Source organism: Pipistrellus kuhlii, unplaced genomic scaffold (assembly GCF_014108245.1).
Source record: "Pipistrellus kuhlii isolate mPipKuh1 unplaced genomic scaffold, mPipKuh1.p scaffold_m20_p_3, whole genome shotgun sequence".
NCBI classification, from domain to species: Eukaryota; Metazoa; Chordata; class Mammalia; order Chiroptera; family Vespertilionidae; genus Pipistrellus; species Pipistrellus kuhlii.
The window spans coordinates 106,919,857-106,935,410 of NW_023425529.1; the positions used below are offsets into that span (position 1 = coordinate 106,919,857).

At 40.1% G+C, this 15,554-nt stretch overlaps 1 protein-coding gene across 1 annotated transcript in view; it reads left to right on the forward strand.

Moving 5' to 3' along the window:
* Window positions 1-5,651: 5,651 nt before the first annotated feature.
* LOC118729618 (guanylate cyclase soluble subunit beta-2-like) overlaps window positions 5,652-15,554 on the forward strand; it is a 75,754-nt gene continuing 65,851 nt past the window's right edge. The window contains exon 1 of the mRNA XM_036457086.2: window positions 5,652-5,771. Coding sequence (XP_036312979.2) covers window positions 5,652-5,771 — 120 coding nt within the window. The remainder of the gene's footprint in view (window positions 5,772-15,554) is intronic.

Consider the following 15,554-nt stretch of genomic DNA (forward strand, 5'->3'; position numbering starts at 1 on the left):
CCCTTTTCCTCTGGTAATAACTACGCTGTTGTCTAGTTGCCCTGACAACTCATTGCCTATGAGATTTTGTTTTGTTCTTTGCTTAATTCTTTCACCTTTTTCACCCAACTCCCTAACTTCCTCCCTTCAGTCTGTTTTCTGTATCTATTAGTATTTCTATTTTGTTTATTTTGTTCATTAGAATCCACACATAAATGAACTCAGATGGCACTTGTCTTTCTCTGACTGGCTTATTTCACTTAGCATAATACTCTCCAGCTCCATCCACACTGTCCCAAACAGTAAGATTTCCTTATTTTTTCGGACCGAGTAGTATTCCATACCATACTGATGGGCACTTGGGTGGCTTCCAAATCTTGGCTATTGTAAGCTATGCTGCAATGAACATAGGAGTGTATGTATACTCTGGAATCAGTGTTTTGAATTTCTTTGGATATATTTCCAGAAGTGGAATTTGTTGGGCCATGAGAAATTCCATTTTTAATTTTTTGAGAAAATTTCATGTTATTTTCCACAGTGGCTGCACAATCTGCATTCCCACCAACAGTGTATGAGGGTTCCCTTTCCTCCACATGCTTGTCAACACTTGTTGTATATTGATTTATTACTGAAGCTGTTCTGTTCTGTGTGAGGTGATATCTAATTGTGGTTTTAATTTGCATTTCTTTGATGATTAGTGATACTGAGTATCTTTTCATATGTCTATTGGCCATCTTTATGTTCTCTTTGGGGAAGTGTCTATTTATGTCTTCTGCCCACTTTTTAATTGCATTGTTTTCTTTTTTTGGTGTTGAGTTTTATAAATTCTTCATAAATTTTGTATATTAACCCCTTATCAACGTATCATTGGCAAATATGTTCTCCTATTCGGTGGATTGTCTTTTTAATTTGTTGATGGTTTCTTTTGCTGTGCAAAACCTTTTTAGTTTGATATAGTTCCATTTATTTATTTTTTCATTTGTTTCCCTTGCCTGAGGGGATAGTATCAGAAAAAAAATATTGCTGGGAGAAATGTTCAAGATTTTATGCCTGTTTTCTTCTAGAATTTTTATGATTTTGAGTCTAACATTTAAGTCCTTAATCCATTTTGAGTTAATTCTATGTATGGGATAAGAAAGTGGTTCACTTTTTTTTTTTTTTTTTTTGCATGTATCTGTCCAATTTTCCCTAGCACTATTTATTGAATATACTATCTTTACTCCACGTATATTTTTTTCTTCTTTGTCAAATATTAATTGACCATAAAGGCTTTATTTCTTGGTTCTCCATTCTGTTCCATTGATGTGTGTATCTGTTTTTATGCCAATACCAGGCTGTTTTGATTGCTATTGCCTTGTAGTATAATATAATTTAATATCAGGTAGCATGATTCTTCCAACTTTGTTTTTCTTTCTGAAGGTGGCTGTAACTATTCAGGGTCTTCTGTGGTTTCATTTAACTTCTAGAATATTTGTTCTAGTTCTGTTAAATGTGCCTTTGGTATCTTTATAGGGATTGCATTGAGTCTATAGATTGCTTTAGGTAGTATGAACATTTTAATGAAGTTAATTCTTCCTATCTATAAACACAGCATATGCTTCCACTTATTTTTATCTTCTTCAATTTCCTTCTTCAGTGTCTTATATTTTTCCAAGTACAGGTCTTTCCCCCTCCTTGGTTACTTTTATTCAAAAGTATCTTTTAATGTAATTATAAATGGAAGTGTTTTCTTAGTTTCTCTTTGAGACAGTTAATTATTGGTGAATAAAAATGCAACTGATTTTTGGATACTTATTTTGTATCCTGCTACTTTACTGAATTCATTAATCTGTTCTAGTAGTTTTTTGGTGGACTCTTTAGGGTTCTCTATATGCAGAATCATGTTATCTGCAAATAATGACAGTTTTATTTCTTCCTCTCCAATTTGGATACCTTTTATTTCTTCCTGTCTTATTGTTATGGCCAGGATTTCTAATACTATGTTGAATAAAAGTGTTGAAAGCAGACGTCCCTGTCTTATTCGTGATCTTAAGTAAAATGATCTTATTTTTTTGTCCCTTGATGTTGGCTGTGAGTTTGTCAATGACCTTTATTATGTAGAGGTATGTTCCCTTTAATCCAACTTTGCTGAGAATTTTTATCATAAATATGTACTGAATTTTAACAAATGCTTTTTTATTTTTGCATCTATTGATATGATCATGAGATTTTTTTATCCTTAATTTTTTTATGTGGTGTATCACATTTATTGATTTGCAGATATTGTAACCATTTTGCATCCCCAGAATAAAGCCCACTTGATCATGGTGTATGATATTTTAAATATATTGCTGGATCTGGTATGCTAATATTTTATTGAGGATTTTAGCATCTATGTTCATCAAGGATATTGTCCTATGATTTTCTTTCTTTCTAGTGTCTTACCTGGTTTTGAAATTAGTATAATTCTGGCTTTGTACAATGAGCTAGGGTGACTTCCTTCTTTTTGATTTTTTTTGGGATAATTTGAAAAGAATATGTGTTGGTTCTTCTTTGAATGTTTGGCAGATTTACCTGTGAAGCCATACAGCTCAAGACTTGTTTGTTGAGATTTTTTTTTTTTATTACTGCTTTGATTTTATTAGTTATAATTGGTCTATTCAGATTCTTTGATTCTTCCTGATTCAGTTTTGGAAGATTGTATGTTTCTAGGCATTTATTAATGTCATCAACATTGTCTAATTTGTTGGCATGTAGTTGTTTGTAATATTTTCTTATAATTCCTTGTGTTTCCATGGGGTCAGTTGCTATGTCTCCTCTTTCATTATTGATTTAATTTATTTGGGCCCTCTCTCTTTTCTTCTTGATGAATTTTGTTAAAGATTTGTCTGTCTTGTTTATCTTTTCAAAGAATCAGCTCTTGATTTTATTGATCTTTTGTATATATCAATAAATTTATATTTTTTAATCCATTTCATTTATTTCTGCTATAATCTTTATTTCCTCCTTCTACTCACTTTGAGTTTTGTTTGTTGTTATTTTTCTAATTCTTCATGCGTAAAGTTAGATTGTTTATTTGAGATTTTTCTTATTTCTTGAGGTAGGTCTGTAATGCTATGAACTTCCCTCTTAGGACTGCTTTCATTGTGTCCCATTGATTTTGGTTTGTTGTGTCCTCTTTTTGTTTGTTTCAAGGTATCTTTTGATTTCTTCCTTGATCTCATGGTTAATCCATTCATTTTTTAGTAACATGTTTTTTGGCTTACATGTCTTTATGTGTTTTTTGTTTTGTTTTTTTTTCTTGTGATTGGTTTTATTTTATTTTATACCATTGAAGTCAGAGAAGATATGATTTCAATCTTCTTAAATTTACTGAGACTTGTTTTCTGTCCTGACATATGTTCTATCCTAGAAAATGTTTCATGTGCACTTGAAAAGAATGTATATTCTGCTTCTTTGGAGTAAAATGCTCTGAAGATATCATTTAATCTATCTATCTAGTTTGTCATCTAAGACTATTTTCTTACAGACTTTATGTTTGGAAGGTATATTCAGTGGTGTGTTAATATCCCCTACTATGATTGTATTAATGTTGCTCTCTCCCCATATGTCCATTAAGTTTTGCTTTATATATTTAGCTATTTCTATGTTGGGTGCATAATTGTTTACAAGGATTATATTCTCTTGTTGGATTTCTCCTTTATCACTATGTAGTGTTCTTCTTTATCTCTTACTATAGTCTTTATTTTAAAGTCTATAGTAAATACTTTGCCAGATGTAAGTATTGCTACCCCTACTTTAAAAAAAATTATTTTATTGGTTTTTTACAGAGAAGGGAGATGGATAGAAAGTTAGAAAAAATGATGAAAGAGAAATATCAATCAGCTGCCTCCTGGACACTACCTACGGGGGGATGTGCCTGCAACCGGAATTGAACCTGAGACCTTTCTGTCTGCAGGCCAACACTCTATACACGGAGCCAAACCAGTTATGGTGCTACTCCAACTTTTAAAAAAATTTTTTCCATTTGCATGAAATGTATTTTTCTATCCCTTTACTTTTAGTCTGAATTTTTCATTCTGAAGTCGGTCTCTTGTATACAGCATATACATGGGTCTTGTTTTCTTATCCATTCAGCTACCCTATGTCTTTTTATTGGAGCATTTAAGCCATTTATATACAAATGATTATTGATAGGTGATTATCTTCATCTTCTTCAAGAATGCCTTTAACATTTCTTATAATACTGGTTTGGTTGTAACAAACTCCCTTATGTTTTCTGTCCTGGGAAACCCTTTATCTCTCTTTTAATTTTAAATGATAGCCTTGCTGAGTAAAGTCTTGGTTTTAGGACCTTACTTTTCATCACTTTGAATATTTAATGCCAATTCCTTCTAGCCTGAAATATTTTTGTGAGAAACCAGTCACAATCTTTTGGGAGCTCCCTTGTAGGCAACTAACTGTTTTTCTCTTCCTACTTTTAAGATTCTCTCTTTGTCTCTAACCTATGCCATTTTAATTACGATGTGTCTTGGTGTAGGGCCCTTTGAATTCATCTTGTTTGAGACAGCTTTCTTGACTTGTATTTTTGTTTGTTTGTTTGTTGTTTTCACCAAGTTAGGGAAATTTTCTGTCATTTTTTTCGAAGAGGTTTTCAATTTCTTGCTCTCTCTCTTCTCCTTTTGACATCCCCATTATATCAATGTTGGTACACTTGAAGTTGTCCCAGAGGCTTCTTACATTATCCTAATTTTTTTTTGAATTCTTTTTATTTTGCTGCTCCAATTGGGTGTTTTCTGTTACCTTGTCTTCCAAATTGCTGATTTGATCCTCTGCTTCATCCAATCTATTGTTTATTACTTCTAGTACATTCATTTCAGATATTATACTCTTTATTTCTTACTGGTTCTTTTTCATGGTTTCTATATCCCTATTTATGCTTGCTACCTCTGTTGAAGTTCTCAATACGTTTATTGAGCATCCTTATAACCTTTTTTTTTTTTTCAACTCTATGTTTGGTAAATTGCTTGCTTCATTTCATTCAGCTGAGGTTTTTTTTTTAAAGATTTCTTCTGATATTTTGTTTGTGGCATGTTTCTTTGTCTTCCCATTTTTTTTTTCTGCCTCTTTGTGTTTGTTTGTATGCATTAGCAATATCTGCTATGAGTTCAAGTTTTGGTAGGATGTCCTTAGCTAGTAGGTGTCCTGTGGAACCCAGCGTTGCAGTCTCCTTGATCACCTGATCTGGGTGTTTCAGGAATGTCCTTTGTGTGGGCTTTGTGGGCCTCTTGTTGTAATTGAGTCTTGATTGTTATTGGCCTGTTTATGTGTGGGATTGGCCCTCAGGCTGGCTGACTGTGGGGATTGACCCTGACCACAGCGTATAAGCTGCTGTGCAGAGGCTGACCACATGAAGCAGAATTAGCCTCAGCAGGGCCTGGTGCCTGCAGAGGTCTTCCTTTGGATATGCTGCTTGTGATGCTAATTGGATTCTATTCTGATATTGTCTGAAGCTGGCTACTAAGTAGGTGTGTTGGTTATGGGACTTCTTTTGAGGATTTCTAGTGCAGGCCAATGTTATGTGCTACCTGTCACTGGCCCTGGACAACCTGTTTGGAGCTACAAAGTGACCCACAGTTTGTGTCTGCCTGTGACGGGTCTGGGTATGCACGGGAAGGACCAAGCTGCACACCATGGCCCCTTTTGCCAGCAAGTCAGCAAAAGTCCCAAGTCACCCTGAGATTCTTCTTTACCTACCTCTGCCTGCCCTTTGCCTGATAGGCTCAGTCATGAACGAGCCTCAAGTGGTACAGGTAGGTTCCCAATGAGTCGCTAGGTAGGAGGGAGTGGTGCCACCAAATTGATGTGGTTTCAAACTTGGTGCCAGTGCTGCATCTGAGGCTATTCTGCAAAATTTCCAGGTCACACCAAGTCTAGCTTCTGCCCACTGGGTGGTTGAAGACCTTTGTGGTAGGTCAGGGCCTCAGGGAGTCATCTGGGTGGGGCTGACAGATTTTCTCAGGCCCAAACAGACCAAGATTTTGCCATGTGTAGAGAGCGTCTGAGCATGCGACGGAAAAATAACCCATCCTAGAGCCAAACAACTCAGTTTGTCCAAGATTCGGCCAAGAACCTGAGCTCAACTCGGAGGAATCACTGGGGATCATGTGGGTGGGGCTAGTGGATCTCCTGTGAGTGGGCGGTGCCAGTCAGGCTTGGGTGAAGGTGAGAAGAGGGGCTCACACCCCAGAGCCATACCACTCAGTGTGTCCTAGATTCTGCCTAGACCTTGGCAGGGTGGGGCCACCAGAATTTGAGAGGGTGGGGCCACCTGGAGCCACAAGGGTGGGCTAACGGGTCTCCTGTGAGGGCGGAGGTGCCAGGTAGCTTTGTGGGAAAGTGGAGGGAATGGCCCTTATCCCAAAGTGACACAAACTCAGTCACTGACACCCCCTTAGTCTGTCCAGACCTCTATAACCCAGCCAGGCAATTGACTCATCAGCAGGGCAACAGTGTGAAGCAACAGGGAATTCAGGGGGTTGGGCTATTGAATTCCCCCAGCTGATGCTGTAAGGAAGGGAGTACTCCACCCGAAAAAGATGGCGTCTGCAGTGCAAGAGAGTCACTCAGCCCAAGGGTCTAGGAGGCTGCCCCTTCAGCTCTTCCCAGAGCCATACAGCTCAGTCTCCCCTCACTGGCTCCAGTCTGTTCTGCCATCCCTCTGCTGGAGCCCACGGTGAGTAGCTGCAAACCAGCTTTTGTGCACTGGCCCATTAAGAGGGTACCTGTGTTTGCAGTGGACTTCATCTCTCCCTGGCAGACAGAACCACCCAATGATTTTCATTACCAGATGGTATGTGGGCACCTCTTCCTAGTTCTGGTGCTCTGAGATGTTAAGATCCCAAACTCCTCAGGGGGAACCTTGGCAGCTGAGATATCCCTCTGAATCTCAGCCATGCTTCCTACCAGTCTAGATGTGGCTTCTTCTATTATACAAATTCTTGGTTATAAGGCTTCTATTCAACTAATCTTGTTAGTTATTAAGGTTGATTGGTCTATATTTTCACTGCAATTCCAGCCTGGTCTTGGAGGAGGTGAGTGCCACATCTATCTATTGTGATGCCATCCTGGATCTCTCTCTCACTAAATAAAATCCTGACATTTTCTTATTTTGAAAAGTCACACAGAATTACTCAGCATAAAAATAAGGAAACCTTACCTTTTGCGACAACATGGATGGACCTTATGCCATGTGAAATAAATCATTCAGAGAAAGACGAATATCATATATTTCATTTATATGTGGAATCTAATGAACAAAATAAATAGAAACAGATGAATAGATACAGAGAACAGACTGACAGCTGTCAGGGAGGGGTGAGTTAGGGGCCTGGTTGAAATAGGTGAAGGGATTAAGAAACTAAACCTATACACAGACAATAGTATAGTGATTACTACAGAGAGAAAGGGAGGTTGGGGGCAGTAGAAGGGTTATGAGGAAATAGTGACAGAAGGAGACTTGACTTTGGGTGGTGAGCACAATATACAGACGATGTGTTACAGAATTGTACACTCGAAACATATATAATTGTATTAACCAATGTAACCCCAATAAATGCAATTAAAAAAGGAAATCAGTGATAGGGGAGTGCCTGCTCATGAATGCAAGAGTGCTAGTTGGCATAAGGGAGATAGACTAGGAAAAACCAGTGATCCAAATTAAGCCAAGGATGCTCTGTACTAAGGTTACTCCGGAAATTAAATATAGCTTCCTTTCTGCCAGTCCCATGTGATGACATTCTTATTGTTCAGTGTTTTAAGAAAGAACCTTTTATTTATGTGAACCTGCTTACCTGAATCTAAGTATTTGTAACTGCTGCAGGAAATAATCCTAATAATTATGCATCTTTCTTAGAAATTTTATATCAACACATTTGCAGGATGAAAATATACTGGAAATGTTTTAGTACTTGTCTTTATTATTTTTTGAGTGCCAATGTCAGTGTTTGGGAGATTTCTTTAATTTTGTTGCTTACACTAAACCCACTAAAGACAGTTTAATTGCATAATACATGCTTGAGAGATGGTTTTATAAACTACATGAATGTACACCAAGTTAACATCAGCACCAAGTTAACATTAGCATGTATCTTTCTTTCCCTGGAACGTGGCTTGTTTTGAAGCCTCACAAGTGAACCTGCTGAAGGTAAACTCAGAATGAAGGTCTCTTTACTCTGCCCCTTACCAAACTACAGTTTATCATGGATGGACCCTGACATGATGTGGTGAAGACACTATGCACATTTTACTTTTACAGATAAGAAAGAAATAAACATGACAGAGGATGTTTGGAGTCTTGATTTTTTTAAAGCATTTATTACTATGGGGCATGAAGTCACATTTTTCTCTTGTTCTTCATATTTTGTATATTTTATCTTTAATGAGACTACACAGACTGCCTGAAAATTCCATGATTCTGAAACATAAGGCTGACTTGTCACTGGGATGATTTTAGATCTTTGAAATTGGTAATAAACCCCAGGTTCTGGGCTCTGCCTGGAGCATCATGAAATGGATGAAAATGGAGTGAATGAATGAAAACAAATTATTTGATTGATTTGTGTTCCCCTTAGAAATGACCAGTGATCTGATCAGCTGATCTATGGGACACTATATTAGTGGCTCTAGTTTTCCCAGGACTGTCTCAGTGTTATATATCTAGACAGAATATTTAAAAAGGAGATGTGAATCCCTGGCATCTGACCTGTTCTTTAGCCCTGGGTTTCTAGCTTCCACCACAAAATGTTCTCTCCTTCATGGAAAAATATACACGAAGATCTTTAGTTTGAACCATAGATACTCAGCCCTTTACCTGATTGCTAAGCACTTGAGAACATGGTGCCTTTTCTTAGACACAAGATCCTAGAGCCGTGGTCTGCAAACTGCAGCTCGTGAGCCATATGAGGCTCTTTGGCTCCTTGAGTGGTATTCCACAAAATACCACTGCCTGGGTGAGTCTATTTTGAAGAAGTGGCATTAGAAGAAGTTTAAGTTTTAAAAAATTGGCTCTCAAAAGAAATTTCAATTGTTGTACTGTTGATATTTGGCTCTGTTGACTAATGAGTTTGCCTACCACTGCCCTAGAGTGGTTCTACCAGGAGATTGCATTCCCTTCATCAATGGCTTTTACATGGTGGATTTATTTCCTGTTGTTGCTGTAACAAATTATCACAAATTTAGGGGCTTAAAACAGCATAATCTTATTTTACAGTCTAGAGGTCAGAAGAACCAAAATCAGTCTCACTAAAATAAGCCAAAATGTGGGTAGTTAGCTTTTTCTGGGGGCGTTGAGAATAGAATTCACTTTCTTGCCTTTCTCCATTTTTTTTTTCTTTGTCCAGCTTCCAGGGACTGCCTGCATTCCTTGGCTTGTGACTCCTTCCTTGTATCATCCCAGCCTTTAGCTTCTGCTGTCACATCTTCAACTACTCACTCCGATTTCCTGCCTCCTTCTGATAATTACAGAGGGAGATTACATCAGCACCACCTAGCTAACCCTTTATTTAATAAAATCTACAAAGTATAATATTGGATACTTTTTGTGATATAAGGGACATTCACAGATCTGGGGACTAGAGTGTGGACGTTTTTGATAGACCATTATTCAGCCTACTACACAACATGTAGTTCCACAAGGCGTTCTAGTCCTTATCAACCCAGCCCAGCTGCTTTTTAGGCTTGATTATCACAGCCCAGTAGCCTGACTTAAGCCGTCATTTCAAAACTCCTCTGCTTCTAGCTGCTACCCTGTAATTTTATTAAAGTGAAATTCCACCTTGTCTGACAGGTTTCTATTTCAGAAAGACTTTTCAATTATGCAGAATTCCCAAGTGGAAAACATAGTCCTTCAACCTTGTAAGGATGAGGAATGGACAGCAGTTCTACATAAACGTTGCTGCTTGTCCAGAGTGAAGTGTTTCTTCAGTCAAGCCATCAAGTTCTTATTAAGCAACTGTATGTGCCAAACAAATAGTATTAGATACACCTTTTCCCTTTGGCAATTGGCAATCCAAAAGGGGCAAGATAGGACGGGCATAAATAAGAATCTAAGCACCTTTGTTTACCCCCAATAGGAGTTCTATGAAGGGAGAGAGCCCACTTAGGTTGAGGTGTCAGGAAGAACTTCATGGCAGAGGTGGAGCCTTGAAAGGTAGATTTAGACTTGAGCAGAGGCTTGCTAAAGGCTGCTCTTCCGCGAGGGGAAACAGAGTGCAAAAAGCAGTCGTCAGGACAGTCACAGAAAGGGTAGTGATAGGGCGGTGCCCTTGACTGAAAGGCAGTGTTTTTATTGAGCAGCCATGGAAAGCTAGGTTGTATAGTTTGCGGAAGTCAAAGGAAAGAATAGAGATGATCAGATGGGAATCAAGAATCAAATGTTGCTGATCTTGAACTAGAGAGATTGAACATGGGATGTCCAGGACCCCCAGTTCTTTATCAACACCCTGGGTCTCTGCAGCAAGTTTTCTTTTCTTTCTTTCTTTTTTTTTTAACCCTCACTTGGAGGATTTTTTAAAAACTGATTTTACAGAGAGAGAGAAATAGCTATCAATCTGTTGCCTCCCATATGTGTCCTGACCATGGATCAAACCCTAAACCTATATATGTGCCCTGACTAGGAATTGAACCAGTAACATTTTGGTATATGGGATGACACTCCAACCAGCTGAGCCACCTGGCCAGGGCTTGGCAGTGATTCTTGAAAGAGGCAGGAGGTCTGTGATGTGGTAGGGGAGGATTTTGGCAGACACACTTTGTAAATTGGTTCATGTGGCCATTTTGGTTGACCTCACAGGCCACAGAGGATGTCAACTGACCATGTTTGTTTATTCATTTATTTGTTATTTGACCCAGAATGTTGAGCATGCACTGTTACCAATCTAAAGTCCATGTGCCAGATGCCTCAAAAGGCCAAAACTCAAAATGTCAGAGTTTAGAGTAAGGAAACATTTATTAATCAAGAAGGCACCAGCTGAGAAGATGGGAGACTTAGTGGTTACTCAAATCCACCTTAAGTACAGAGTTCAGGCTTCTTTTATGTCCAGGGAAGGGGAAGTGGGAGGGGCCAGAGGTGACTGATGACCATAGACATCTGGGTGCCAGCAGGGGTCCAAGGAAGATTTTGGATGAAGTTTCTGCAAATCTCAGCTAAACAATCACTATTTTTCTACGTACTTCCCCTATCTCCTCAGGAGTGGCACCTTCTAGTGAGGAGCTATTTTTTACAACCCGGGCCACAAGCAGGATTCCTCTAATGATTAGCATGTCTGTATGTAACACTAAGCAGAAGCTAGTAGACTGCAGATCATGGGAACCAACCAGGCTTGAACAAGATGCAGTCAGAGAGGCCGAGCACCTCACAGTTACAGTGTTGCGCCCAGCCCTGTGTCTGGGGATAGAATACAAAGAGTTCTCACAGTGCTTTCAGTCTGGTGGGAAAGAAAGACAATCAAAGATTATATTAAAACAAGTGATTTTGAATTGTGGAGTGCTGTGAGGGCGGTCTGAGGCTTGATGGGGGACTTGTTCAATGTGTTCAGGCTTGCCAAGAGTTAGACTTGGAGATAACGGGGGTTTTAGTCTAGGAATCAGTGACTGGAGGTACCATTTAGTAAGCCAAGTAAGAGAGAGCTGGTTAGCAGGGGGGTTTTGTTGGTGGTGGTGGTGGGGGGGGGGGGGTTTGTGGGGTGAGGGGAAAAATCAAAAGTTCCATTTTGGATATATTAACTTAGAGGTTTCTGTGTAGACTTCCACGTGGGAAATGAGACACCTGGAGGCAGAGTGCAGATTGGGTCTAGAGTATAAAACTGGGAGCTGCCAGTGTAGGGACGGGATTTGAAGCCACAGGAGATGCACTCACTAGACACTGAGAGGAGGCCAAGGAGGGCAGTGAGGTGGACGCGGCCGGAGTTCCCTGTCAGGCAGAGGGTGGGAGCAGAAGGAGCACAGGAAGTGAATGGGTGGTACAGGGCCTGCAGGGCATTTTTATCAAGCCAGTTGAGAAAAGTGGTCTTGATTTTGATTCAAAATGGTGTTGTCTATGTCCAGAATGCCCACAGACTCTGCCCAAGAGACCCAGCTCCAGATCTCCTTTGGCTGCTTCTAAACCTCAAGCCCTCCCAAAAGACAGCTGAGTAATGGACCAGCCCCGCAGGGCACCCCCTGATAGCTGCAGTGACTTCCCTTGCCCCAAGGGAACTCTGGCCTGTACCAGGGGTGGGTGTGGCGAGGTGGGTTCAGGACCCTCTCACCTCCTCATCAAATGAGCAAACAACTCAGTCTTACCTTGTTTCCCCGAAAATAAGACAGTGTCTTATATTAATTTTTGCTCCCAAAGATGCACTAGGTCTTATTTTCAGGGGATGTCTTATTTTTCCATGAAGAAGATTACGGTACACATTTATTGTTAAATGAAAATAAAGGAAATTTATTACCTGTATATGGTACGGTAGTATGGTAGTTGTCAACACAAACCAGACAAACTGTGAATCCTACAGTATCAAGAATTTACTCATTTATTCAATGATAATCATGTCATCATCTTCTGGAACATCATCATAACAATCCAATTCCTGAATTTCCTGGTGAATTTCTTGTGACTCCATTTCTTTCAGAATCAGTGGACCAAATCTCTCATGTTTAGAAATAGCACTGTATTTAAATGAGTACTTCTTGTCAAGGTAGCCTGCTCACAGTGCATTTGCAATGCAACTGTCAGTGATTTTTTCCCATGAATTCTTCACCCAAGTCACAACTTCTTGCAGTTTAGGTTTCACAAAGTTTCCACGCTGATTTCTCTCCATTCTATTTTCAATGTAGTCATTAATTTTCACGCACAAATTGTCTTTGAATGGCTTGTTTATTGCAATATCTAGAGTTTGGAGATAGGCCATCATTCCTGCGGGAATCATTATCTGATCTATTTTTCTTTCGTGAAGAAATGTCTTCATATATTTAGCATGGTGAGTGCTGGCTGCATCCCAGACTAGCAGACCTCTTTGGTTTCCTCACATAACAAGCAGCAGCATTAAATTGACCCACTTCCTTATAACTGCTTGTGTGGCCCAGGTTTTTTCAGTTTCAAGAATAAAAATGCCCAAAACACGTTCAATCTTTTCCTTCTTGCCCTTAGAAATGATTAAAGGTAGGATTTTAGTGCCATCCAGACGAATTGCCAAAATACAGGAAACACATGCACTTCCGTAAGCAGTGGAGGGAATGTACACTAAGGAGGCACCCCGCTGTTCAATTGTTGTTTGAGATGATTGGCCCATAAACACTGCAGTTTCATCCATAGCAATCATGTTGGAAAGATTGTATTTAGAGAAGTCAGCATCATCAGTAAAGGACTTGAATGCAAGTGCTCGCTTAATAACTTGAGTATCTTCCAACCTAAACAATGTTGTAGATCTTCTTAAAGACAGTTCACTTCGCTGAAGGAAATTACCCAGCCAGTGTTGTGATGCTTTGAAGTCTTTGGGGGCTATGTCAAACTGTGGTGCCATTGCAAGGGCAAATTCTTGAATATGAGCCCTGTTCACAACCAAAGCCTTTGCTCTCATGTCAACAACCCATTCACAGATCAGGTCTTCCAGCTCGGAAAATAATGGTTGGCGACCTGATCCACACTTGCGCTTTTTAGCATTTCCCTTGTCCACTTGTTCAATGAGGTTACCATACTCTGCTTGCCATTTTCAGACCAATCAGATACTCAACATCTTCTCTTTGCAGAAAGCAGTAAAATTTTGGCCCCAAGAGTCTTCCACGATTCTTTTCTTGTACTCCACGGAGTAGCTTTTTCTTTTTGTGCTCATTTCTAGGGGTAAGAAAAAGGAATTGGGGTATCAAGGTGGGTGGAGGGAGATCACTTAAAATGACATGGGGGATTAGAGGGGGGAATCAAAATGGCACAGGAGAATCAGAGAGGGGATTACCATTTTAGTAACCCCTTTTGATCCTCCTGTGTCATTTTGATTGCCCCCTCTGATCCTCCTGTGTCATTTTAAGTGATCCCCTCCCCCTACCCCTGTGCCACTGAACACCTTCACCAGAGATCCCCCGACCCCTTTATCAGACATTTACCCCCCTGGGGCCTGCCTGGGGACTGTCACTGGGCTTGCTGGGGCCTGGATTTGGGCTGGAGCAGGGTCTGCCACTGACTGAGAACTTTCAGTCATCATGAGGGCGGCTGAGAGCATCAGGTAGTGTCACCAGATCACCAGAGACAGACCAGCACTCACCACCTTTGCCGTGTCCTGTCTGCTCTAATCCTCCTGTTCTTCTACAGGCATCTGCGAAAGTCTCCTCTCTCCCGCCCCACACTCGCTGCTCACTCCGACCTCCGCTCCACCTCCACACAGCAGTGACGTCAGGACTCCATGTAAGGTCACTGGTTGCTAGACGCCAGTTGGGGCGGCCCTAGCGACCAGTTTATGGTAAATTAATTTTTATTCTGAAACAGAGCCTAGGGGGGGCCTTATTTTCAGGGGGATGCCTTATATTTCACTCAGAAAAAAACCTGTAAGTAGGTCTTATTTTCGGAGGATGTTTTATTTTCGGGGAAACACAGTACTTAGCGGCCTTCTGTGGACCCAGGAGCCTGGAGTGCATAAGGGTGGGCAGGTGACTTAGGCTGTCTAGGCCTCCTGCTTCTCAAATATGAAGTTGGGCATGATAATAATAGTTCTTCACTTGCAGTGCTATACAGGTGAGGGTTAAATGATTTATACCTGTTACAGTGCCTAGTCCCATTGTGTTAACTATTTTCATATGAAAGGATGATGATTTACCATCACTTAGGAGAATAAAAATAGTTGTAAAAGAGAAATTCTAAAACGTCTTGGACACAATTGGAAAATGTATTGCTTCCTGAAAAAACCTGGAAGAAGTTAGCACTGAACCAGCGTAAGGTTAAGAACGGGCACTGCCATTAGAGGTCCGGCTCAAATCTCAGCTTCTCCACCCACTGCTGGGTGGCTTTGGACATGATACTAAACCTTTCTCAGCCTCAGTTTGCCAAATATAAAATGGCACAGCACCAGTGTCGACTCTACGGGGTTTTATGGACATCTGATACGATAATGTATGTACTCAACACAGTGCCTGACACATAGCAAGCACACAGTAAATACTGCTATCAGTATTAATATGGGCTCTGGAAAAGAATAAAATATAATTTATGATCTGTTTATTACCATGTGACAATCCTTTATCACCATGCCTCTTCTACATGGTGCCCAGATCATGTGATTCCTTTGCAGTTTTTCTGAAAATGAAATGGAAGTATAGTTAAGGTTACATTTGAAGATTGCTCAATTTGGTCTTAAAGGGGCCCTAATGGCAGTGCACAGCCACTCTATGACTCCTCATTTCTGTCTGTAAAGATGCAGAGGCAAATGTGTATTCACTTTGCAGTTTCTGGACTGTGGCCCCCCCCCTGCCGAAGATCACGTCCCATTTACACTGAGAAGAACTGCCAATCTGGGAAGATGAATGACTTTTCATGACTAATCCTGACTTTGGGTACCCATCCCAGAGCA